Below are 27,874 nucleotides of genomic sequence, written 5' to 3' on the forward strand. Positions count from 1 at the left end.
TCTTAGACATAAAACTCCTGTCTTCATATGTGAAACCTGTTTTACTATTAACTTCTGAATTTACAAAGACAGATCATGGTTTTGAGTGTAAGTCAAACAAATGGGTTGCCTCCAAACTGAATGAATACTTTCAAGATATTCAAGATATGAATATTCACATTAAACTTGTCATATTTGGGTATGTCTTATCACATATACAATTATTAACATGCAAAAGAAGGGGAAGAAGTTAGAGCCATAGAAAGGCAAGAGATTTTTCTGTATATGTGGTCACCATACAGAGCCATTACATTTCTAGTGGAACAAAAAATTCAAGGGTGATTGAAGAACTGCATGCAATACTGTGGAATAAGAAAATGACAGCTTTTCAGTTTCCAAAATTGACGTGATGCTGCCTCACACAAAACAGAGGCTCAAATCTGAGAGTTTCACAATTATGTAACTTATTTCATAAAAACAATGAGGAGACTACAGCAATCTAAAGACTTTAAAAAGGAAAACAGAAATTCTTCCAATAAGAAACCAATGAGTACACTTTGAGTAATCTTTAGGATTCCAGAATGGATTATGAAAAGCAATATCTCCAAACTCCTAGACAAGGAAGTTATGACCACTAGGCACCTGCATGAGGTCATGAAGCCCAAATCATAGCTGACCAAATAAGACTTCATCTTTTGGACAGGGTTACTAGAGGCATACAAAAGGACATTTATTTCTTAGATCACTATTTTATAAGTGGCACATAGAATCTCATTTAGTCTTTGCTCAAATCCTATGAGATAGGTCTTTTTTCTTTTTCTTTTTTTTTGAGATGGAGTTTCACTCTTGTTGCCCAGGCTAGAGTGCAATTGTGCGATCTCGGCTCACCGCAACCTCTGCCTCCTGGGTTCAAGCAATTCTCCTGCCTTGGTCTCCTGAGTAGCTGGGATTACAGGCATGTGCCACCATGCCTGGCTAATTTTGTATTTTTAGTAGAGACGGGGTTTCTCCATGCTGGTCAGGCTGGTCTCAACCTCCTGACCTCAGGTGATCTGTCCACCTCGGCTTCCCAGCCATCAGGCGGGCTGATACGATTCTTTGATGATAACTTATAAGAAATCTTTCTTATATCACAGAGGGCTCCCGACCCTTTGGTGATTAGGTGAAGACATTGGATCAAATTTTTATTTGCAACAAGCTGATGCTGGGAATGACAGCAGATATATCAAACAATGGCATCTCTCAAAGTGTAGTACACTTGCATTTTCTCTGGAAATTCAGCATTCATTTTTTTTCCTTCCAAACCCCATATTATATATTTTAACGCTGTGTTTTTAGATTATATCAATGTATAATTCATTAGAGACTGACATAAACTGCTTTCTGTCATTTCTTGTGTATTAGTCTTTTTTCCAAAATGGGCCTGTACATTTTTAAAAGGTAGAAACTATTTATTTTTTGTTTGTTTTTGAGACGGAGTTTCGCCGTTGTTACCCAGACTGGAGTGCAATGGAGCGATCTCGGCTCACCGCAACCTCCGCCTCCTGGGTTCAAGCGATTCTCCTGCCTCAGTCTCCCGAGTAGCTAGGACTACAGGCATGCACCATCATGCCCAGCTAATTTTTTTTTTGTATTTTTAGTAGAGATGGGGTTTCACTTTGTTGACCAGGATGGTCTCGATCTCTTGACCTCGTGATCCACCTGCCTCGGCCTCCCAAAGTGCTGGGATTATAGGCTTGAGCCACCGCGCCTGGTGGTAGAAACTATTTTTTACAATTCTGTTTCTCCCATATCACCTGCCACAGGCCTGAGAAAGTAAAAGGTACTTCCTAAGTGACAACCTGTAGACTAATCTGAGAAATATCAACCGCCTCTTAATAACTCTTCTCAAGAGCTTGTTGTTTTTCATTGATTTGAGGTAACAGGACCAGTTTCCCTCTAAATCTATAGTTTTAAAGAAAAAAAGTGACTGAGCAACCTAATTGCTTTATAAAACAACGTCACATTTAGGATATATATGAATAGACTTACGAAATTATCATTGTTACTCTCACTTCACAAACTTAGATGTCCAGATGTCTTTGTGTATAAAGAAGTGCTGAATGTTGCACTGCATCTCAGAAAAGAAATATACGATTTCATCTTGTATTTCCTATTCCTTTTCTCCATTGTTTAGTGACCAATTAGTAGTTAATCTTACCTTAAATTTCCCATCAGAGGAGAAAATGCTGACCCATTTATTATCATAATCGGCAATGATTATGTCCCCACTGGGATGCACAGCCACTCCTGTGGGCCGCTGCAGCTGCCCAGGAGAGCGTCCCCGTATACCAAAACGACTTTTGAACTGGCCGTCATTGGAAAATATCTGTAAAACAAATACAAATTACATTCATTGGAATGTGAACTATCGCAGGCATTGCCGGGTAAGACATAGGCAAAAACATCTGCCATACATATAGATCAGAACATGCAAACTCTATTTGAAGAAAAGTTTACATACACATGAGCTTTTTTCCTTACACCATGTATCTTAAGTCTAAAGTAGGAAAATATGTAACCATTTTTATCTATTGTTATCAATATAAGTAAAAGTATATAATTAGGGGCTATACCTGCACACATTGGTTGTTACTGTCTGCAATTAATATCTTTCCACTTGTAGATGCAGCTACTCCCTGAAGATTTGTAAACTCTCCTTTATTTCTTCCTTTGGTACCTAAAATAAATGATAAAACAAAAAAAATTAAGCACTAAAGGGTTAGATTTCTGCATTTCAGCAAGATAATAATTCAGATTTCCATAGGTACCTGAGAATGCATTGTTTTTAAATATACTTTTAAAAAAGGGCACCCTCCCTCCCCAGTGATTTAATCCATATGCTAGTAAACCTCTCTTCCTGACCAATAGTCTCTGCAAAATCACTTTTTTAAAGCAAATGCCAATATTCTCTTATTAATTTGTAGCTGCATATTAACATGTTTAAAATATTCTTAGATGCCACAAAGACATAATAATAAAAACTAACATGGCCCACCTTTATCTGACATGGCTTTCGCACTTTACCCTATGGCACTGCTATCTGCCAGGTCTGTGCTGCCTTGGGCATGCGAATAAACGTTCTCAGCCCTAATTACTCTGCCTGTCTTCTATCTTTGTAAACCTGGTTTGCATGTGGGGTGTGCGGCATTTGGGATGGTTTAAACTCAGTTTGGGTCCCGCCATTTCTGGGTTTTAGTGGGAGAGGAGTACCTGGCAAAGGGGCCCTGTCCCAAGGAGATGCAACAGGAGAGGGGCCTCATTTTACAGTTTTGCCAAAATTCCACCCTCTCACTCAGCAGCTCTAGGAAGAAACGTGGGGGCTTGACTCTCAGTACATTTAACAAACTGCAGGCCACAGATGTTATAAAAATAGCAGGCTGATTTTCCTATTATGGATTTGCTTATATATTATTTTCAAAGATTCAATCTCATATTGATATTGAATATTCAATATTCTGGATATTCTTCCTGAAATTGTAAAAATATATTCTTACAGGATGCTTTGTAGACTGAATAAATAAGAAAGGCAAAAGGAAGGGAACAATCCAAGATGGCCATCGCTAACATCTCGGGATTGCAGCTCTCAGTGAAAGCGCAGAGAACTAGAGGACGCCACACTTTCAGTCTAATTCTGGTTGCTCACGGAGCAGAAGATCCCCAGTGGAGGAGTCACACGGGTCGTCAACGCGACTCTTGTGGCCGGCGCAGCGGTTTCACCGGCACCGGCACCTCAGCGCGGCAGCTCTCGGAGCAGAGTAAACAGGGCTGGCTCCCCTTCTGACCGAGGTTTGGAGGACCCACACGGGTCCCCAGCACGACTCCTGAGGCCGCCGCAGCGGCTGTGACGGCACCTCGGCGCGGCAGCTCTTGGTGCAGAGTAAACGAGACTGGTTCCCTTTCTGACCGAGGTTTGGAGCCTGGGGAAGGCAGAGTCGCCTATTACGGACACAAGAAGGAAGCCAGACAAGAGAATCCTGGGCAGAAAAGCACCATCAGTCTTAAGGCCGCTGTTCTGGCCCTGGGAACTAACAACTTGGACGTCCACTCAAGAGACCTAATCTGAAAGTTGGTAATTTCAAAGACGACAGGAGGATAAATTTACAATGATGGGAAGAAACCAGCGTAAAAAAGCTGAGAATACTCAAAGTCAGAATGCCTCTCCCTCTAAAGATGATCACAGTTCCACCTCAACAACGTAACAAGGCTTGATGGAGAACGAGCGCATCCCAATAACAGAATCAGGCTTCAGGGAATGGATAATAAGAAACTTCTGTGAATTAAAAGAACATGTTGTCGCCCAACGTAAAGAAACTAAGAACTTTGAAAAAAGGTTTGATGAAATCCTATTGAGAATAGACAACTTAGAGAGGAATATAAGTGAATTAATGGAACTGAAGAATACAATACAGGAACTCCGAGAAGTATGTACAGGTTTAAACACTCGAATTGTTCAAGCAGAAGAAAGGATATCAGAGGTCAAAGCCCAACTTAATGAAATAAAACAAGAAGACAAGATTAGAGAAAAAAGGATAAAAAGGAATGAGCAAAGTCTCCAAGAAATGTGGGACTATATGAAAAGACCAAATTTACGTTTGATAGGTGTAACTGAATGCGACAGAGAGAATGAATCCAAGCTGGAAAATACCCTTCAGGATATTATTCAGGAAAAATTTCCTAAACTAGCAAAGCAGGTCAATATTCAACCCCAGGTAATACAGAGAACACCACAAAGATATTCCTCAAGAAGAGCAACCCCAAGGCACATAATCATTAGATTCACCAGGGTTGAAACGAAGGAGAAAATTCTAAGAGCAGCCAGAGAGAAAGGTCAGATTACCCACAAAGGCAAGCCTATCAGACTTACAGCAGATCTCTCAGCAGAAACTCTACAAGCCAGAAGAGAGTGGGGGCCAATATTCAACATCCTCAAAGAACAGAACCTTCAGCCCAGAATTTCATATCCAGCCAAACTAAGCTTCACAACTGAAGGAAAAATAAAATATTTTATAAACAAGCAAATACTCATAGATTTTATTACCACCAGGCCTGCTTTACAAGAGCTTCTGAAAGAAGCATTACACACAAAAAGAAACAACCAGTATTAGCCTTTCTAAAAATATACCAAAAAGTAAAGAGCACCAACATAAAGAAGAATTTACATCAACGAATGGATAAAACAGCCAGTTAACATCAAATGGCAGTAACCCTAAATTTAAATCAATTAAATCCCCCAATCAAAAGACACAGCCAAAACCCAACGGCATGTTACATCCAGACGTGTTTCACATGCAAGGATACACAAAGACTCAAAACAAAGGGATGGAGAAAGATTTACCAACTAAATGGAGAGCAAAAATAAATAAATAAATAAAAAGCAGAAGTTGCAATTCTCGTATCGGATAAAATAGATTTTAAAGCAACAAAGATAAAGTGGTAAAAGAATCAATGCAACAACAAAAGCTAACGATCCTAACACCCAGATACATAGAGACTTAGATTCAATAGACAGAAAATGAATAAGGACATCAAGGACTCGAACTCAGATCCAGAACAAGTAAACTTAATAAATATTTATAGAGCTCTCCATTTCAAATACACAAAATAAACATTCTTGTCAATACCACATCACACCTGCTCATAGGTTTAAATGAGACATTGATTGGCCATTATTAATACCCATTTTTTTTTCAGAATAAAGCAGTATTTCCATTCACCCTCCCTCTTTCTCTTCCTCTTTCTTCATCTCCTTTACTCATTTTTTTTTTCTTTACTTCTCTCAAAAAAAAAAAGAAAAGAAAAAAGAAAAGAAATCAACTTGTAAACCTCTAGATCCAGGTCGGCATGTCTCTCTCATTGCTTGATTTCCTTCCTTCCCTTCCCTCCCTCCCTTCCTCCTTCCCTCCCTTCCTGCCTTCCTCCCTTCCTCCCGCCCCCCAAAAAAAGAAAGGCAAAAGGAAATTCATTAATCCAAGAAAATATTTCCACCCATACCAGATTCTTTTTTTGTTTTGTTTTGTTTTGTTTTGTTTTGTTTTGTTTTGTTTTGTTTTGTTTGAGACAGGGTCTTGTGATATTGTCCAGGCTGTTCTCAAAGTCCTGGGTCTAACCAATTCTCCTGTATCAGCCTCTTGAATAGCTGGAACTACAGGTACACACCACAGTAACTACCACATCTGGCCATACTAGACTCTCTATTAAAAGAAGAGATGAGGCAGAGAGAAAAACAGCAAATCATCTACAGGTTAACAGATATCTGGTTTTGTTTCAAAAGAAGTTTTTATAAGTTATTTCAATAGGATGATATATATACGAATGAATGAAAACAACATAGTTTGCTCAAAAATGACCAGGAAGAAAGTTAAATTTTTCATAGAGAGAGAGAACCATTCTTCAGGTTTATAATTTCATTTATATTCAAAAGAGCAATTTGGGCCAGGTGCGGTGGCTCACGCCTCTAATCCCAGCACTTTGGGAGGCCGAGGTGAATAGATCACCTGAGGTCAGGAGTTCGAGACAAGCCTGGCCAAACATGGTGAAACCCCATTTCTACTAAAAACATAAAAATTAGCTGGGTGTGGTCGTATGTGCCTATAATCCCAGCTACTTGGGAGGCTGAGGCAGGAGAATCTCTTGAACCCAGGAGGCGGAGGTTGCAGTGAGCCGAGATCATGCCACTACACTCTAGCCTCAGTGACAGAGTCAGACTCTGCCTCAAAAAAAAAAAGAGCCATATGTTTTTTTTTTGTTTTTGTTTTTGTTTTTTTTTGAGACGGAGTTTCGCTGTTGTTACCCAGACTGGATAACAATCGTGCACTGGCATGATCTTGGCTCACCACAACCTCCGCCTCCTGGGTTCAAGCAATTCTCCTGCCTCAGCCTCCTGAGTAGCTGCGACTACAGGCGCATGCCACCATGCCCAGCTAATTTTTGTATTTTTAGTAGAGACAGGGTTTCTTTCACCTTGTTGACCAGGATGGTCTCAATCTCTTGACCTCGTGATCCACCCGCCTCGGCCTCCCAAAGTGCTGGGATTTGTTTGTTTTTCGACACCAATGGAGTGCCTTAGTAAAGTGTAGACAAGGATGCGCTGGTGATGGCTACTGTCAAACACATGCTTAAGCACTGTTTGGGAATAGACTCTTCTGAAACAGATTTTTGGGTTTAGGAATTGAAATTGGTGATGGATTAAACTTAGAATAAAATCAACAACAAAATTACTGGGTAGAATCATCATAGACTAGCTGGTTCTCACCAGACCCACATGGTGGTCAGATCTCTGATTCATGGACCCTATCAAGTTTACGCACTAACTCTGCATCTCATCTACTCCCACTAACATGAAAGAAAAATTTGCAATCCAGATACTGTCATATTTTACTCCAAATGTATCAGAAGAAAGGATCTTTGATACTTGATCCACATAGAATCCCAGTAACATGCATGAATATGGAATCAGTGAACACTCTTGAAATGGTGAGTTGTTTCTGGTAGTGGGAAGCAGGAAAGGGGTGGGAGGCCCTCGAAGGAGTTATGTGCCAACATGGTTTGAAGTAAAGGAGAGCCTGAGTCTGCTGCCCACGTGTAAATTAAATCACAAGGTCGGAGGAACATCTGTTTGTGTAATATTGCTTGTGTATTTTTGAAAGAAGCTAGCTAGATGAAACAGGCACTGCCATTTTTATTTTATATTTGTTTTAAAACAAATATTATTTTTGGTTTTCCCCCCATATCTGAATAACAGCGAGGAAACAGGTACAGTAAAACAGATGGGCTAGAAACAGAAACAATTCTAAAATGCTCAGCTTAGAAATAAATTTTCAAAGGTAGTGTGGATGAGCCAGGGTCTCTTAAGAATAAAAATTTCATTTATCAAAAACATTTGACAGGCCAGGCATAATAGCTCGCGCCTGTAATCACAGTACTTTGGGAGGCTGAGGCAGCAGGATTGCTTAAGGCCAAGAGTTTGAGACAGCATGGGCAACACAGTGAGATCCTACTCAAAAAAAAAAAAAAAAATTGATGAACAAAAGCATGGAATTAAACAAGATGAGGAAATGAGGACGAATTAAAGAAATGTAATAAAAGGCAAGAGTCTTATGAGATTGGACCATAAACCAAAGAAGTGACTCTGTATAAATCCCAGGCTGTTCTAGATTCTTGCTTATGTAAAACTGGAAGTGCACCCTGGGCTTAGACAGGTAGGGGAAGAAATACTGAAAATAAAGAGAGAAAGGGCTAAGAAGCACCTGAGCAGAGTAGATAAACACTGATTTCCTGTCCTTCTGGTCCAGATATGGACAAAACCTGCCTGCTGCTCTCCTTCATCTAACCTTTTGTCTATCCTGCTAAGAACATGCCTATTCTATTCAGAAGACCCAGCAGGCAGTAGCAGCTGCTAAAAGGAAAGAGAGAAACATTGAGAAGATAGTGCTTTAGTACTAGTCAAGGAGGGGTCTTAGTCAAAAAGAGTCCGTTTTCCTTTTGAAAACATGGACCTGATGTTGGAGGAGGAAAAATATGAGCAAAAAATACTAACACTTTTTGTTCTTTACAGAAATAAACACGTTTTTCCAGTGTGAGTAGAAATGGGCAATAGTTGTATTTTGGGGTATAATGTTAAAACTTGGGAAGATATTTAATTGGACTCCATAGTAATAAACCATTCAGAGCAAGGAGGAGAAAGACTATATGCCTAGCTTGAAATGAATGTGAGCTGTCCCGTATCTGCTAATACTAGGTCACGAGAGCAATGGACTTCGTTGCAAAAGACCACACTGCTGGAAAGAGGTTCTGTGACCTCTGTTGAACTCACAGGCAATGTGTCAGCCCAGCTCTTATTCTTGGTATGAAGTTAAGGAGAGCTCGAGTCTGTTGCCCACATGTAAATTAAATCACAAGGTCGGAGGAACTTCTGTTTGTCTAACATTGCTTATATATTTTTGAAAGAAGCTAGATGAAACAGGCACTGCCATTTTTATTTTATAATATTTGTTTAAAAAAAATCTTTTCTTTAAGTTCCCTGGCTTCGTTTCTGAATGGCTGGTTGGCATTACTGGCAACATCTCCTGATTCTTGTGGACATCTTTTGTCTTGTTGGAGATTACTGATTATTATTATTTTTTAAACTCTATCTGAAAGCACAGCAGAATTACAGTGTTACTCCTGAGGGTTAAAGGACACCACTAGCATATGCTTCGAGGACAACTGATGTTGACTAATTTTACCAAAAATTAAACAAGAAATATCTTGATAGTGATACAGCACTACAGCATATTGTCATTGTGCTGAAATATTCAAGTGTTTGTAAAGTGTCTAAAACAAAAGTAAATTGAAATTCCGGAAGTTAGAAATAATTTGGGAACTCTTTATGCTGTACTCCAAGATTTTCAGTAAATTCTATTTCATTTGTAGAAAGCCTCTTCTCTCGATTCTAAATATATAATAAAACTAGTTCTTCCATAACAAATACAAATACAAAACACATATAATAGTTATAATAAATATAATACTTTCATAACAAATATAAATATAAAACACATATAATACTTATTAAATCTTTCCCCCATATCTGAGTAACAGCTAAAGTAAAAGCTTTCATTTGATGGTTACGTATTAGCTAGTAAAATTACTAACAAGAATTTTTAAAGTAATTATCATCAATTTGACAATTATTCTATAATTCCATAATTAAACCATTTTCTTTCCAGATGCAAGTCTAGCCTATGAAACACAAAATTAATTCTTTTTTTTTTTTTTTGAGATGGAGTTTCGCTCTTCTTACCCAGGCTGGAGTGCAATGGCACGATCTTGGCTCTTTTTAATTCAACAGCTTCTCACCTATATTCTTCCTGGTCACTTCCACCTACCTCTCCAGGAAGATTACAGAAGGTGAACCCTTAGACTGAAATAGAGTATCAATAAATGCAGATTTCCTCTCACCACCCACTCCAACTTAATATGTAATTAATGCTAACTGGCCCCAGTGGCTCACACCTATAATCTCTGAACTTTGGGAGGCCAACTCTGGGGGATCACTTGATGTCAGAAGTTTGAGACCAGCCTGGCCAACATGATGAAACCCTGTCTCTACTAAAAATACAAAAAATTAGCTGAGTATAGTGGTGCATGCCTATAATCCCAGCTACTCAGGAGGCCAGGGCAGGAGAATTGCTTGATCCCAGAAGGCAGTGGTTGCAGTGAGCTGTGATCATGCCACTGCATTCCAGCCTGCAAGACTCCGTCTTAACAACAGCAACAAAAAGGAAGTTAACGCTAAATCAATCTAGATGGTTTTTTTTGTTGAGTCGGAGTGTAACTGCTGTTACCCAGACTGGAATGCAATGGCACGATCTCGGCTCACCACAACCTCCACCTCCTGGGTTCAAGCAATTCTCCTGCCTCAGCCTCCCGAGTAGCTGGGACTACAGGCGCACACCACCATACCCAGCTAATTTTTATATTTTTAGTAGAGACAGGGTTTCACCTTGTTGACCAGGATGGTCTCGATCTCTTGACCTCGTGATCCACCCGCCTCGGCCTCCCAAAGTGCTGGGATTATAGGCGTGAGCCACCGCGCCTGGCCAATCTAGATGTTTTGAATGAAATCATGCAGCAAGATGAAACTAAGCCAAGTATAGGGTCTAACACAGCATCTTCAATCAAGTAGGTGCTTAACAAATGTTTGCTGGATGAAGAATTGCATAAATAAATTATTAATGACGAGCAAATTACAACCCCCATTACATAACTGGAAAACAGAATGTTCAATAATATTTTACACTTTCATGTAAATTATCTCACGTACAATCCCATGAGATAGCAAGACAAATATTATCATCCCTATTTTATAGATTAGAAAGCTGAAGCTAAACATATCACAAAAATAGTCAGAGACACAGGAAAGAATAAAACCAGGTTCTCCCGAACCTTTACATGCTTTTTTCCCAATATGGCTTCTTCTGGGTTTCGGGGGTGAAGATAATTACAATTTGGGCTCAAATGAATCATGTTTTCTCTTTAAAATTCTTTAGAAAGCCACAATCCTTATCACATGATACTTTAAGTATTTAACTGTTTGTATCCTTCACTACACTGTAAGCTGCTTGAGGGCAAAAGCAACATCTGTCCTGTTCACCACTGCACCCTTAGTGACTGCCCAGCACTTAGTCAATATTCGTTGCATCTTCTTCCATTTGAAATGCAAGAAGAGTTCCCAAGGATGAGATTCTCAAGGATGGGGTGATGGTCCTATAAGGACCTAAGATACCAACTTTATATGACCTCCCTCCTCATATATTTTAGAGAGGAAAGGTGGTAATTTGCAGAGGTGAGGCAGGAGAGAGGGGCATAAAATAATATGTTTTCGACTCGGCATCTGGGGACACTCTCAGCTCTCAGCGCCCAGCCCTGCTCCCTTCAAAATGTTTGCTGTTCACAAAATCCTGTGCAAGCTCAGCTTGGAGGGTGATCACTTTACACCCCCAAGTGCATATGGGTCAAAGCCTACACCAACTTTGATGCTAAGCAGGATGCTTTGAACATTGAAACGGCCATCAAGACCAAAGGTGTGGATGTAGTCACCATTGTTAATATTTTGACCAACCACAGCAGTGCACAGAGACAGGATATTGCCTTTGCCTACCACAGAAGGACCAAAAGGGAACTGAAATCAGCACTGAAGTCAGCCTTATCTGGCCACCTGGAGATAGCGATTTTGAGCCTATTGAAGACACCTGCTCAGTATGATGCTTCTGCGCTAAAAGCTTCCAAGAAGGGGCTGGGAACAGACAAGGAATCTGTCATTGAGATTATCTGCTCAAGAACCAACCAGGGGCTGCAGGAAACAGAGTCTACAAGGAAATGTACTAGACTGATCTGGAGAAGGACATTATTTTGGACACATCTGGTGATATCTGCAAGCTGATGGGTGCCCTGGCAACGGGCAGAAGAGCAGAGGATGGCTCTGTCATTGATTATAAACTGATTGACCAAGATGCCTGGGATCTCTGTGACACTGGAGTGAAGAGGAAAGGAAATGATGGTCCCAAGTGGATCAGCATCATGACCGAGCAGAGCGTGTCCTACCTCCAGAAAGTACTTACTAGGAACAAGAGCTACAGCCCTTGTGACCCACTGGAGAGCATCAAGAAAGAGGTTAAAGGAGACCTGGAAAATGCTTTGCTGAACCTGGTCCAGTGTATTCAGAACAAGTCCCTGTATTTTGCTGATCGGCTGTGTGACCCCATGAAGGGCAAACGGACTCGAGATAAGGTCCTGATCAGAATTATGATCTCCCGAAGTGATGTGGACATGTTGAAAATTAGGTCTGAATTCAAGAGAAAGTACAGCAAGTCCCTATACTATTACACCCAGCTGACAGGTCTAGAAAACCAGTTTGCGACTAACAGTCCCTGTGGCTGTCCCTGTGAGGATGACGTTGGCATTGCCCCCACCTCATTTTAGTTGCCTAAGCATTGCCTGACTTCCCTGTCTCATCTCTCCTGTAAGCCAGAGAAATGAACATTCCAAGGAGTTGGAAGTAAGTCTATGATGTGAAATACTTTGCCTCCTCTGTACTGTATCATTAACAGATGGATAAACTGCATGTGTACTTTAGAAACAAGTAAAAAATATATATACTTTACAGAGGCTATAAAGCCTCTGAATTCATGCTAAGCGATTTTACACATCCATTTTAAATTACACTGTTCTAGAGTAAAATGAGTGTTTCATTCAACTTCTCATCGCCTCATTAAGGTATGGCGTATAATGAATTAAATAATTCGAGAGTACTCAACTATAATTCTTTCACTCCCTCCCACATCTTCTGACTTCCCCTTTGTTCAATGACTCTTTTTAGTATAATGGCTGATAAAAACCAGCTCATGGCTTCTAGTCAGCAAACTCTTTAACAGTCAAGGAAATATAATCCTTTTGTTTTAAAACATCATCAACAGATGCTCTAAGCTATTTTTCTAAACTCACTCAGGATTGTTTTCTAATACAATATTAGAGTAATGCAATAACTCACTCACAGTGGGCATACAATTACATTTTTAAGTGTGAGAAGCATCAAATATCTCAACTTTGGAAAACCACAGTAGTTAAAGGGCATTTTCAGTGAAGAGGGATCCTTGTGTAATTTAAAAGGCAGGGGCTTCGCCTCTCGAAGCTTCCATTTCTTCAACAGTAAGGATGACTATATGTTGTTCTAGTAATTTGGCTCTTGGCAGGGCAAGGGCTGGAAGTCTGGGAGGCCAGGGGAGCTCTGATTTGTAGCATTTACCTTTTCTATAGTGTAAATGCTTTCATTAAGGCCAACTGCAAGCTACCAACATGAAGTCATTGAATAAGCCAGTATGGCCTGGCTCCAGCATATCAAATGTGATACCGTAGGGTTATTAGGAATGGAAAGTATATTATATCTACTAAGAATTGTAAGTAGCACAATGCCTGGTTCAGAGAATGCCTGTTCCTTTCTCCTGCTTTCCATTCTCCATCTATTCCTTCCTGAACTACAACACCTATCTTTGACATTTCACTGAAGCTCATGATTTAAAGTAACTTCTCTATACTTTTTGCTTCCAAATCGATGTCTTTAACCCTGACTTCTTTGCCGAGCTCCAAACCTATACTGCAAACTGCCTACTATACACTTCAACCTGGAAGATCAAAACCGAGACAAACCTGCTCTTCATCCTAGCTTCCTTATCTTGGTTAATAATGATAATGACAATAGTAGTCAATATTTATTGAGTCCTTACCATGTGCCTGCACTGTTCCAAGCCTTTACTTGCATTATTTTAATCCTCACCATATGAGGTATACATTAATATCATCCCCATTTTACAGATAAAGTAAGGCATAGAGACATTAAGTAATTTCTCTTAAGTCATATGGCTAAGAAAAGCAGGCTGTGATTCAAACTGAGCAATTAGGCTTTTGATCTCTGCTGTAGTCTGAATGGGTCCTCTCAAAAAGTTCCTGTATTAGAACTTTATTTCCCGATGTGGTGGTGTTGGGAGATAAGGTCTTTAAGGGGTTTATTGGGTTGTGAGGGCAGGGCCCTCATGAATAGATCAATACCATTTTGAAGGGGTGAGTTCTCACAAGAATGAGTTGTTTTAAAAGGGAGCTTAGCTTGCTCTTGTGGTCTCTTGCATTTGCTCACTTGTCCTTCAGCTTTTCCACCATATTATGATGCAGTAAAAAAGCCCTCGCCAGAAGCTGCCACCATGCCTTTCAACCTCGCAGCCTCCAGAGCCATGAGCCAATTAACCTTCTTTCCTTTATAAATTACCCAGTCTCAGGTATTCTGTTATAGCAACAGAAAATGGACTGAGACAAGCTCTTTGTCTACAATGTTTCTAACTACTTACGTTAACTATCAGTTCTAGACTACAACTATGAAAATGTTAACTAGTACTACCTACTTTGCCACTCTAAAATGTATTGGACACTATTCAGTGCCAGGCATTGTTCCAAGCTCTTTTGTGTGTTAATTAATTTAATCCTCAAAACTTTGTATAAAAGACTTTGTATAAAACTTTGTACAAAGAAAACTCTGTAACTTTATAAAGGAAACTGAGGCATTGAGAGGCTAAGCAACTTACCAAAATTACACAGATAGAAAAGTAGCAGTGTTGGGGCAGTCTAGCTTCAGAGTTCACAGCCTCAACTATCTACTCTACTGTATCATTTCTCCACAGCACTGAAGTCTAACAGCTGGGAGTTTAAATTGTTCACCAAATTTCTCTCTCTCCCTCCAAAGCATTTTGTAAACCTGCTGTTTTCTATCTACTCCATCACATCACTCTTTTTTTTTTTTTTTTTTGAGACAGAGTCTCACTCTGTTACCCAGGCTGGAGTGTAGTGGCATAATCTCAGCTTACTGCAACCTCCACCCCCTCAGGTTCAAGTGATTCTACTGCCTCCGCCTCCCAAATAGCCGGTATTATAGGCACCTGTCATTGTGCCCAGCTAATTTTTGTATTTTTAGTAGAGACAGGGTTTCGCCACCTTGGCCAGGCTGGTCTTGAACTCCTGGCCTCATAATCCACCCACCTTGGTGCTGGTATTACAGGTGTGAGCCACCGCTGGCCATCACATCACTCTTATTTCTGCACATGTAATAGCTCATGTGGACTACTGCAAAAGCTTCTTAATCATCTCCCTGCTTCCTGGGAAACATTTCCAATAGATCTCCTCTAATGCCTCCAGATTCTCTGGAAAGTAAATATCTTAGTAAGTCACAACACTACATTACACCATTCAAAGCCTTCTCACTACCTATGTAATAACTATGGCTTTTAAACCTTAGTGTGCATAACTGTCACTGGAGCTTGCAGAATGCTGATCCTTGGTCCATCTTGAGAGATTCTAATCCTATAAGCACAGTTTGGAATTCAGAAGTTTTAAATTATACCAGGCACCTCAAGGCATTCTCATGAATGTGGTTTATGGACAATACTTTGAGGAGCATAGGTTCAGAGAACAAAGTCCCAGCTCCTTTTCAAGGAAACAACCTATATCTACTTATATCTCATTTCATTTGATGCTCCAAGATAATGGAACCATTTACAGTTCTTCAAAATACTCAGTTTCTCACTTTCACACCTTTGTACCTGTTTTCCCTTCCTCTAAAACACTTTTCCTCCTTTCATCGGATAAATTATTTCTCTTTCAAAGCCTGCTTAAGTTTAAATGTCATCTCTAGGGGCTGTGCATGGTGGTTCAGGCCTGTAATCCCAGCACTTTTAGGAGCCCAAGGTGGGCAGATCACTTAAGGCTGGGAGTTCAAGACCAGCCTGGTGAACATGGTGAAACCCCATCTCTACTGAAAATACAAAAATTAGCCGGGCGTGGTGGTGCATGCCTCTAGCTCCAGCTACTTGGGAGGCTGAGGCAGGAGAATCGCTTGAACCCAGGAGGTGGAGGTTGCAGTAAGTTGAGATCATGTCACTGCACTTTAGCCTGGGCAACAGAGCAAGACTCTGTCTCAAAAAAAAAAAAAAAGTCATCTCTAGGTACCTTCCTTAACTTCCTTCCACATGCCAGCCTCTTCCTGCTACCATCCTGACTTCTGTGGCTTGATTATACTGAAGGCACTCCATCTTTTACATATCTGTCCCTTTCTAAGCTGTGGCCTCTTCTAAATCAGAGTAAGCATCTCATCCTCTTTTGTAAGCACTGCCTAGCATAGAAGGTGCTTTAACAGTAGTCATATACAATTAGGGGACTGGATAATGAATTGGCAAAGATGAAAATGTGAGTTGAAATTACCCCCCAAAATATAAAGGTATTGCCTAGAAAACGATGTTCACTTTCACAAATTTATAAAATTAAAATTAATACATGTATTTGGGGTTGTTGTATAAACACCAATACATGTTTTATAAAAGTGATGTATCTTTAAGCATAAAATGAGTGCTACAAAAAGCTTAGTATGTATGTTACCAGCTGAAAAGCAGAATCATAGTTGCCAACTCACATGTGTATGTGATTGGCTTTGAATGATTTCTGGATTACATGTGACAAGCTTCAACACATGCACAAAAAGATTATTCAATTAATAAATGTTCTGTTGTCATATACCTAATAGCCTGAGGTTCTACAACAAAGGCACAATTGTAGAAGAAAGTTGAAGTTTTTTTTTTTTTCTTTTTTGAGACAGAGTCTCGCTCTGTCACCCAGGCTGGAGTGCAATGGCGCGATCTCGGCTCACTGCAATCTCTGCCTCCCGGGTTGCAGCGATTCTTCTGCCTCAGCCTCCCGGGTAGCTGGGATTACAGGAATGTACCACCACACTCGGCTAATTTTTGTATTTTTAGTAGAGATGGGGTTTCACCAGGTTGGCCAGGCTGGTCTCAAACTGCTGACCTCAGGTGATCCTCCCGCTGCGGCCTCCCAAAGTGTTAGGACTACAGGTATGACCCACCATGCCTGGCCAAAAGGTGAACTCTTTCAATTATAAAGTAAACCCTACTGACTTGCAGTCAAAGGTACAGATGTTGAAAAGTCAAGTTCTTAGGCCAGTGCTGTTTTGTTTGACATTGCCTAGCATAGTTCCATGTGTGTGAATATGTGTGAATGATTGCCTCTGCAGCTGAATGCATTGTCGCCTGATCTGTGTGCTCCTGGGCCTCCAAACCCGAGCCTGACAGTGGGGAGAGGGAAGTTAAATCATGAGGTAGTTCACAACTCATTCTATTCAAATGGGCAAAGTACTTGTGCAAAGCATTCTTCTGGGTATTTTGGGGGCATTACAAATAATTAAAGACACCACTCTTGACCTCAAGGGATTTACCATCCTTTTGGGTAATAAGACTCAGGCATAAGTAATAATCCAAGTAGATTCTGAAAGAGAAGGTGATTTTTGAGGTAAGGATAAAATTGGGAAAGGAATTCATGGACAAAGGTGTGCAGGTGTGAGAGCACAGAAGGCATTCAAGTAGCTGCCACTCTGATTTGTCTAGCCTCACTACTTTTCATTCCTTTGATCTTTTTCACCCTATATGGGGTATGTTTCCAAAATAAGGATCACGTCTTCTCCTCTTCACACTGGTCCCTTTGCCTGAGACACCAGTTCTGCCTGCCAACCTGGATAAGTCCTACTCCTCATTAAAGTCCGGGTTTAAATTCCTTCTCATCTACAGCTTCCCATCGCTTATCTTATACTGTTAGTTGCTCATATATTTGTCATCCCAAACTGTCAGCTCCTTAGGTGAAGAGATGTCATTTCTTTCATGTCTATATTCCCATCAAATAGAATAATGCCTGGCAGGCACTATGTGCCCTAGAAATGTTTTTTGAGGTATATTACTGCATAGTGAGTGCTGTCTTTTGACTAGATACTGGATTTGAATGTAAAGTTAAAGAGGAATGCAAAAACAAAAACAAAAAAAACCAACAAGAATGTAGGAATGAATTTAACCAAGGAGGTAAAAGATATGTACACTGAAAACTATAGGACATTGATGAAAAAAATTGAAGATAACATAAATTAAAAGATGGCTTGTGTTCAGAGATTGGAAGAATATTATTAAAATGTCCATAACCCCTAAGTGATCTATATGCATTGCTATCAAAATATCAATGACATTTTTCACAGAAATAGAAAATGCAATCCTAAAATTCATATGGAACCACAAAAACTCCCAAATAGCCAAAGCAATGTTGAGCCAAAATAACAAAGCTGGAGGCATCAAACCACCTTATTTCAAAATCAACTTCAAAGCTATAGTAATCAAAACAGCACGGTACTGGCATAAAAACATAGATCATTGGTACAGAATAGAGAGCTCAGAAATAAATCCATACATTTACAGTTGATTTTCAACAAAGATGTCAAGAGCACACAATGAGGAAAGATCAGTCTCTTCAACAAATAGTGCTAGGAAAACTGGTTATCTACATGCAGAAGAATGAAATCAGACCTTCATCTCACACCATGTATAAAAATCAACTCAAAATGGATTAAACACTTAAACATAACATCTAAAACTGTAAAACCACTAGCAGAAAATATAGGGAAAAATCACCATGACACTGGTCTGGGCAATGATTTTTTGAGTATGAATGCAAAAGTATAGGCCACAAAAGCAAAAATGGACACATGGAATTACACCAAACTAAAGAGCTGTACAGCAAAGCATCACCAAAGTGAAGAGACAACCTACAGAATGGGAGAATATTATATCTTGATAAGAGGTTAATATCCAAAATACACAAGGAACTCAAACAACTCAATAAAATTAAAAAAAAAAAAGGCTGATTTTAAAATAGACAAAGGTTGGCTGGGCATGGTGGTGCATGCCTATAGTCCCAGCTACTCTAGCGGTTGAGATGGGAGAACCACTTGAGCCCAGAGTTTCAGTTCAGTCTAGGCAACAAGGTGAGACCCCATGTCTATTTTTCTTATTTTTTGAGACAGAGTCTCGCTCTGTCGCTCAGGCTGAAATGCACCGGGGCGATCTTGGCTCACTGCAGCCTCTGCCTCCTGGGTTCAAGTGATTCTCCTGCCTCAACCTCCCTAGTAGCTGGGACTACAGGTGTGTACCACCATACCCTAATTTTTGTATTTTCAGTAGAGATGGGTTTCATCATGTTGGCTAGGCTGGTCTTGAACTTCTGGCCTCAGGTGGTCGGCCCACCTTGGCCCCCCAGGGTGCTCAGATTACAGGCATTAGGCACTGGGCCCAGCTCCCATGTCTATTTTTTCAATAAAAATAAAAATAGGCAAAGAACCTGAATAGACAGTTATCAAAAGAAGACATACAAATGGCCAACCAGTATATCAAAAATGTAATCTCAGCACTTTGGGAGGGTAAGGTGGGTAGATCATGAGGTCAAGAGATCGAGACCGTCCTGGCCAACATGGTGAAACCCCACCTCTACTAAAAATATAAAAATTGGCTGGGCGCGGTGGCTCATGCCTATAATCCCAGGACTTTGGGAGGCTGAGGTGGGTGAATCACTAGGTCAAGAGATCGAAACCATCCTGGTCAACATGGTGAAACCCCATCTCTACTAAAAATACAAAAAATTAGCTGGACACGGTGACGCGTGCCTGTAATCCCAGCTACTCAGGAGGCTGAGGCAGGAGAATTGCCTGAGCCCAGGAGGCAGAGGTTGCAGTGAGCTGAGATTACGCCACTGCACTCCAGCCTGGCAACAGAGTGAGACTCCATCTCAAAAAAAAAAAAAAAAGTAGAACATCACTAATCATCAGGAATATGCAAATTAAAATCACAATGAGATAATACCTCATACCTGTTAGAATAACTATTATCAAAAAGACAAGAGAAAAAATTAGTGAGGTATGGTGGCACATGCCCGTGGTCCCAGCTACTTGGGGGGCTGAAGTGGGAGGAGCTGCAGGTTGAGGCTCACTGCACGTTGAGGCTCATGAGCTCGCCACTGTACTCCAGGGGAAACAGAGTGAGACTCTGTCTCAAAAAAAAAAAAAAAAAAGACAAAAGATACCAAGTGTTGGCAGAGATGTGGACAGTGAACCCTAGCACAGATTGGTGAGAATGTAAATTAGTACAGTCATATGGAAAACAGTATAAAAGTCTTCAAAAAATTAAAAATACAACTATCATATGATCCAGCAATCCCACTACTGGGTATACATCTCAAGAAAATGAAATCAAGACGTCAAAGAGTTATCTGCACCCCCATGTTTCACTGCAGCACTGTTCACAATAGCCAATATATGGAATCAACCTAAGTGTCCATCAACAAATAAATGAATGGATAAAGAAAATGTGGTATATATACACAGCAGAATACCATTCAGCTTCAAAAAGAGAGAAAATCCTGTCATTTGTGATAATGTGGGTGAACCTGAAGGACATTATGCCAGGCACAGAATGATAAATACTACCTGATTTCACTTATATGTGGAATCTAAAAATGTTGAATTTATAGAAACAGACAGTAAAATGGTGGATACCAGATGCTGGGAAGGGTGGGGATAAAAGGATGGGAGAGAAGTTGGTCAAAAGACAGAAAAATTTAGTTAAATAAGAGGGATAAGTTCAAGAGAACTATTGTAAATCACGATGACTGTAGTTAATACATAATGGCCAGGCATGGTGGCTCATGCCAGTAATCCCAGCACTTTGGGAGGCTGAGATGGGCAGATTGTTTGAGCCCAGAAGTTTGAGACCAGCCTGGGCAAGATGGAGAGACCTAATCTCTATAAAAAACAAAAACAAAAATTAGCTGGGCTTGGTGGCATGCGCTTGTGGTCCCAGGAACTTGGGAGGCTAAGGTGGGAGGATCACCTGAGCCCAGGAGGTACAGGCTATAATGAGCCATGATCACAGTACTGTACCCCAGTTTGGCCAACAGAGCAAGAACCTGTTTCAACAACAAGAAAAAAACAAACAAAAAAATATATTATGTACACTTGAAAGTTGCTGAAAAAGTAGACTGTAAGTGTTCTCACTATAAAAAAAATGATAAATGTGAGGTAATACATATGTTAGACTGATTTAGCCATTCAACAAGGTATACAGATATCAAAACATCATGTTGTACACATTTGAAGATTAGGTCTTTGGAGAGGTGATTAAATTAAGATGAGGCTGGTAAATCAGGGCCCTAATCCCATATGATCGGTGACCTTATAAGAAGAGGAAGAGACAGTAGGGGCCGAGTCACAAAAGGATGACCACGTGAGGACAAAGCAGCAAGAAGGTGGCCATCTGCGAGGACAGAGGCATCAGAGGAAAACCACCCTGCCAGCACCCGGAATTTGGACTTCTAACTCTAAAATAGTCCCAGTTTTTCAGAATCGTGAGAAAATAAATGTCTGTCATTTAAGCCACCCAGGCTGTGGAATTTTGTTATGGCAGCCTTAGTAAACTAAGACAGCATCTTTACTTCACTGATAAAATCAGACATCGTGCTGCATGCCAGGCACTGTTCTAAGTTTTTTATGAATTTTTTTAATGAATGTTTACACATTGAAACACCTTTCCAGCAGTGCCAATACATCACTATGGCTGCATTTCTCAATGGGTAGGAGCAGAGAAGATATATATACCCCGTTGTCCCTGAGATGGGAGCTGGGGACTCAAAACAAGTACAGTTTGAGCACAGGAAACTCCTGAAAGTCATGGCTTTTTTCTCAGGTGGGTGTCAGAGATGATGATGATGATGATGAAGAATAACAATAGTAAAATCTTAGTTACCATTCATTGAGCTCTTACTGTACGCAGGCACGTGCCAGGTGTATTACAAGAATTCACTCCCCACAGCAACCTTAAGATTTGGGTAATATTTCATTCCCTTTGTTTTACAGAGGAGAAAACATGGTTCAGAAAGGGTAAGCCAGTTGCCCAGCTGGTGAGAAGAATCAGAATTCTGACCCAGATCTGCCCAATTCCAGTTCTGACTCTTTCACTGCACATGGCCTAGGAAAGTAGACAGCCATCCCTTGGCAGGAGGTGTTAGGGTAGAGGTTTAAATGGGAAAATGAAGTTGTTCTTCATGCAAGTGGTCATTGGGGAGCTGGCAAGTTTTTTCTTTTTCTTTTTCTTTTTTTTTTTGAGACGGAGTTTCACTCTTGTTACCCAGGCTGGAGTGCAATGGCACAATCTTGGCTCACCGCAACCTCCGCCTCCTGGGTTCAAGCAATTCTCCTGCCTCAGCCTCCCGAGTAGCTGGGACTACAGGCGCGTGCCACCATGCCCAGCTAATTTTTGTATTTTTAGTAGAGACGGGGTTTCACCTTGTTGACCAGGATGGTCTCGATCTCCTGACCTTGTGATCCACCTGCCTTGGCCTCCCAAAGTGCTGGGATTATAGGCAGGAGCCACCTCGCCCAGCCAAGTTAAATTTTTTGAAAGAAACATACTAGGGAGAATCTAAAAGCCTTAACAACTACACGTGCAAAAACAATAGCTCTCATTCATTTAGCTCCTCCTACACGTCAGGCATTCAGCTTGGAACTTAGAATAGTTTGGAAAAGCAGATATTTTTGCATTTTTATTTCATGGACATAGAAATTGAAGTTCAAGGAAGTTGAAAGATTTGCCCAAGGCTCAAATAAGCGGTGGAACCGGAGTGGCAGACCTAGGCGCCTCCCAGTCCTGCATCCACCCAAGCACGTCCACTCTGCTCTGGTGGATAATCAAGCCCTGCACCCATATCACACATCTGGCTGTGAATGTATGAGGCCTTCCATGCTCTGAACAGACAAATTACATATCATATCACAGTCTTTACCAAGATTCAGCCTGAAGCATTAACATAGAGCAGCTCTGCCCAAGAATGTTCCACAGAGCCTTCATTTCCCAAGATCTTCCATGGAAAAAGTTCTACGGTTGAAAGTTTGGATGTGCTACGTGTTATCCCTCTCCTGCCTCAGAGACCCACAATGCACATTAGCAGATTCTAAAGGTTTTAAGAAGTTCTGCAATTTAAAAAAATCCATTTCCTTCATTTAACCTAAGATTTCCCCAATTTATTTGAACCACAGAACTGTTTCTCTACATGTGCCAGCTAATACACAGTGAGCACCCTTTTGGAGATACTGCAGTGCTAGACAGAAGGGAAAGGAAAAGAAGTCTGCTTGAGCTACTCTTTGAAACTAACTAAAATGCAGACTCTTCTCCCCTTGGGAGTTATCAAGCCACTTGCTGTTTACATTTAGTTGCTTTCTACTGAGAAAGAACATAGTTTAAAAAGAGAGAGACCATAAATCAAAGGAGGGAAGGTCTACTTGCATTCCTAACTCTCTTGGCTCATCCTGCACCTTCTGGTTTCCACCCCAACCCCACCCTAAACCCCATACTTTCTTCAAGTTTCCACCCCCGCCCCCCTGGGGGCTGCTCTCCAGCTACACACAGCTGGAGGTGATTGCAACTTGCCATGCACACTGCCCCCTCCCCCCTGCAATGTAGAAGCAATGACAAGAAGGCATCAGACACTCTGCCCACCATACAGCCTCAGCTCTGGCACAAGAAGACACTCCCAGGAAAGAGGGGCTTTGAGGGGGAGGTGGAGGGATTGCCAATTTTTCCTTTAAGATTTTGAGATCATAGGTGCTATGATTTTTCTGTTTCTCTTTTAGCTTATTTTCAGCTTGTAATTTCCTACAATGAATTTGCAGTACTTGTGTCTTAAGGAAGAGGAAGAACAGAAAGGAAGGAGTAAGGAGGAGATTAGAGGAGGAGAAGGAAATATCATATCTGGAGGAGACTGCATAAGCTCGACTAACAAAATATATCAAATTTGTTAGCAATATATCTCCCAACACCTGCAGATAGAGTTCTGGGCTGCAGTGTTGCTATCTGCAATGATACGTGCCCAGTCACCCCTTAATCAGCGCCAGCTCAGGTGTCAGTCGCAGAAGCCCTCTCCTTACCCACTCGAAAGATCAAATCATCTTCGATGGGATTCTCTTTTCGTTTTCCAGTGCTGTACATGCTTGCGGGTCTTTTCACAGCTTTCTGCTTGACGTGGCCGCTGCCAGGGGACTTGACGCGCCTCTTCACGCCTTCAGTGGTGGGAGACACATCAGCGGATCGGATCACTTTCAGCTTAAACGGGCTGCCTCGGATGTGCTGGTCATAGAGCCTCAGAGACAGGGTGAAGTCCCCTTCCTTCTGGACAGTGTACAAAAACTCATAGGTGCCGTTCTTGTTGTCCAGGATCTCCCCGTCCGCCACGCTCCCGTCTGGGGTGCTCAGTTCGGCGGTGAGGTAGGCGTTGCCGGTTTTGCACAGCTCACCGTCTTTGTCCTTGGTGGTGATGGTGACAGACATGGGCTGCCCGATGATGGTCTGCCGCAGCCCCTCGCCCGTGGCCACCGTCTCCGAGGCGACGGCGTTGGTGGTTAAGATCGTCCCGAGGTTGTGGATGGACTTCTTCAGCCCCTCGGTTTCCACGATGAAATCCAGCTGGTCGTTCTCCCGCGGGTGCAAGGGGAAGTCCTGGTCGGCCAGCTCGTTCAGCTTCTCGCTCATCTGCTTCTTCACGAGCAGCACCTCGGTCTCCGTGCCATGGTTGAGGGCCTGCGCTGTGAAGTTGCTGCAGCTCTTAATGCTCTCCTGCCCCTGGAGCAGAGTATCCAGCTGCGACTGGAGGACCTGCGGGGAAAACCCGAGGCCTGGTAAGCTCGTCCCACAGGGCAGGGCCCAACCCCGGGGCAGTGCCCTCCCCCACCCCCCCCCCCCGCGAGGAGGAGGCTCTGCACCCTCCCACGCAGGTGGCTCTGAGCAAGCCGTGTTCCAGTCAACCCAGGGAACCCAGTGCTAATGCAGTGTCTTAAACTGCATTCCCAGTACCTTCTCAAGGTTTTCCTTCCGCCTCACCCTGTCCCTTCTACACATGTATTTCTTGGCTCCTGTGTTTTGGAGAGGGGAAAGCAGAAAAATCGCTTCCAAGAGCATGGCAGACAAATTGCTATGCCTGACATCTGAAATACTCATTACTCAATATCTTTCCCCAGTGTCCAAAGCTGCCCCATCACCACCGGAAGGAACAGGAACTAAACAAATGAAAACTCTTCACAGGCTTCACGCCTGAATATCAGAGGCTTTTCATTCCTGTTTTGTGAACAGATATGCAGAGTTAAACAAAGGGTGCAGTCAGGGTTCCTTTTGAAGTTGACTAACAGGTTGGTGTGGGTGAGAGAGCAATTAAGAAAGTATTTCACATTATAACTGAGGAAGCAAACCAATCCAGTTTAACTCTAAATCCTAAAAGCATTACATTATATTCAACCTTGCCTCTTGTCAAATTATAAACTGGTACTTAAAGTTATAGAGTCATGGAACTTTGCTGAAAATAGCTGGATATTACATTAAGTGAAAACTATAGTTTACTATACAATGATGACACTTAAGGACCCCCTTTTGCTATCAGGAAACAATAACAAGTGCCCTTGGATGTCAGGTATCTTATAGGATGTCTGTGATGATTCTGGTCTTACTTTGTGTTTGACGCCATAGTTGACCTCCAGTTCCATAAGCAGCACACTCTTGCGCACATTTAAAGTCTTCTGGAGCTCATCAAAGGTAGAATGAATGTCATCCACGATGCTGGCCTTTTGGTTGGTTAACTGATGAATGATTTCCGAAATGAATTGAAGAGCAGAATCTATTTCTGGGAGCCTGGTGGACAGTTATTAAAGGTTATTTAACATCAATCTGGAAATATTCTAAGATCTATCTACATACATTTTGTTTAAAAAAAATGTATATGCCTTTCATCATTTTTAAAAAACAATTACCAGGCTGGGCTTGGTAGCTCATGCCTGTAATCCCAGCACTTTGGGAGGTGAATGCCGGCGGATCACGAGGTCAGGAGATCCAAACCATCCTGGCCAATATGGTGAAACCCCGTCTCTACTAAAAAACACAAAAATTAGCTGAGTGTCGTGGTGCATGCCTGTAATCCCAGCTACTTGGGGGGCTGAGGCAGGAGAACTGCTTGAACCCAAGAGGCAGAGGTTGCAGTGAGCCGGGATCAGGCCATTGCACTCCAGCCTGGCGACAGAGCGAGACTCCATCTCAAGAAAATAAAAATAAAAATAAAATAACCAGAGAACAGAATGAGTAAGATGTGACATAATTACTGCCTTAGAGAGAAGAGACTTTGTCTCTTTAGAGACAATCAAAATGGTCAATTTCAAGCAACCGTCAATCGTCCAATTTTAGTAATTATTTAAGGGTATAAAGACTTGAAGATCTCTGAAAAGCCATTCTGGCCAGGTAGTTCTTTGTTGCAGGGGGCCGTCTGGTGCAGTGTAGGATGTTTAACAGCACCCTGTGCTCTACTAGATGCCAATAGCTCTCCCTGCCCTGCCTCCCACCCACCAGCCCCAGCCAAAACACATAGTTGTAATACCAAAAATGTCTCCAGGCATTGCCAAATGGCTGAGAATCACTATTCTAGATAGCTTTATCTTTCCCACTAGCTACATAAAACACTTACCCAAACTCAGTTTTTTGAGAACGTCTCATAAGTTTCCAAGTTCTCTGAATTACTACAGAACCACCACACTTTTCTCACTACAGCTATCAGTGGAAAGATTTATTTTGTCTGCTTTTCTGCAGGCTGCTCATTTCCTCTCTTTGGTCTTTCTCATGTGCCACTCAACTATCTGGTCCTTCATTTCTGTGCCAAAGAAGGAACTTGGAAGCAGGAAAACAAAGAAAATTAGCAATCCTTGCTCAAGACCATTTTGCAGAGCTCAGACAGAAAGGAGCCAATCACAGCCAACAAAATGATCTGTATGTGTGTCAGGAACAGGAGGTAAGGAAAGCTCCTGAAAGAGCCTGGTCTTAGGGATGAATTTCGGAACTCTGCTGAGAGCAGATTCTTTGAGTGTACTTTAATTCATTTAATTATACTTAGGTACTGAAACAAAAATGCCACTCATAACATAAGGAGGTTGGAGTTTTCATCACTCATTAGTTTATGACACAGATCCATGATCAAAGAACTTATTTACAACACAAAGCCTGATACCTCAAGGGAAATATGAACCTACTATTGCACCTAGACAAGACGCCATGAAGCCAGGACTCAAGTACAGGCAACCAGTTAAAGGTCTGTGGAAGGGGTCCCCCCACCTTTTGTTGACAGCATCCAGCTGGACCTGGAGCGAGGCCTTGTGCTGCTCAACCACGTCCTTGAGTGGAACTGTGGGGTGCTCCGCGTGCTCCCCCTCCGTGCACTCCCGACACATGGCAGTCTCACAGGACTGGCAGTAAAATTCCATCACCTGTGGATAACACAAGAGAAGTTCCTGGTTCTGGGCCACGGGTTGAGGGTTTACTCTACACTAAGCACTTGCCTTGCAGTCTCTCATAATTAAATGAGAGCCACCCCAGAAGGTCAGCATTATCAAGTCCAGCTTCACAGGAGAAAAGGAAGGATACATTTTTATGTGATGGGTCTTAGAAGTGGAGCTGACTTCTAAGCTGCCGCCATAACTGTAAAACCAGCTTTTGGGCACCCACTCCCCTAAGGAAGAACAATATAGAGCTGTGGTGCTCAAACATTTTGATCTCACGACCCCACAATAATCTTTAAAAATTACTGAGGACTTCAAAAGAGCTTTTGTGTATGTGGGTTATGTTTATAGATATTTCTTATATTAAAACTTGAAATTAGGCTGGGTGCAGTGGCTTATGCCTATAGTCCCAGCACTTTGGGAGGCTGAGGCTGGAGAATTACTTGAGGCCAGGAGTTCAAGACCAGCCTGGGAAACAAAGTGAGACTCTGTCTCTACAAAAAATTTAAAAATTAGTATTTAATCAAATTTTTAAAAATTAGATCTGATAGAAATTTTAAAGCATTTAATTTATTAAAAGCAGTAATAAGCCCATTA

General features: G+C 41.5%; 1 protein-coding gene and 1 pseudogene across 20 annotated transcripts in view; one reads left to right on the top strand and one right to left on the bottom strand.

Annotated features, from left to right (window-relative positions):
- The window catches only part of TRIM2 (tripartite motif containing 2), a 200,448-nt gene that overhangs the window by 17,355 nt on the left and 155,219 nt on the right, over window positions 1-27,874 (bottom strand). For all 20 annotated transcript variants that reach the window (XM_035292842.3, XM_078366377.1, XM_054252868.2 and 17 more), the window contains 5 exons: window positions 27,114-27,265; window positions 25,469-25,649; window positions 23,900-24,623; window positions 2,595-2,698; window positions 2,180-2,347 (listed from right to left, as the gene is read on the bottom strand). In XM_035292842.3, coding sequence (XP_035148733.1) covers window positions 2,180-2,347; window positions 2,595-2,698; window positions 23,900-24,623; window positions 25,469-25,649; window positions 27,114-27,265 — 1,329 coding nt within the window. The remainder of the gene's footprint in view (window positions 1-2,179; window positions 2,348-2,594; window positions 2,699-23,899; window positions 24,624-25,468; window positions 25,650-27,113; window positions 27,266-27,874) is intronic.
- Window positions 11,442-12,483, top strand: LOC103791802 (annexin A2 pseudogene; annotated as a pseudogene).

Source organism: Callithrix jacchus, chromosome 3 (assembly GCF_049354715.1).
Source record: "Callithrix jacchus isolate 240 chromosome 3, calJac240_pri, whole genome shotgun sequence".
Lineage (NCBI taxonomy): Eukaryota > Metazoa > Chordata > Mammalia > Primates > Cebidae > Callithrix > Callithrix jacchus.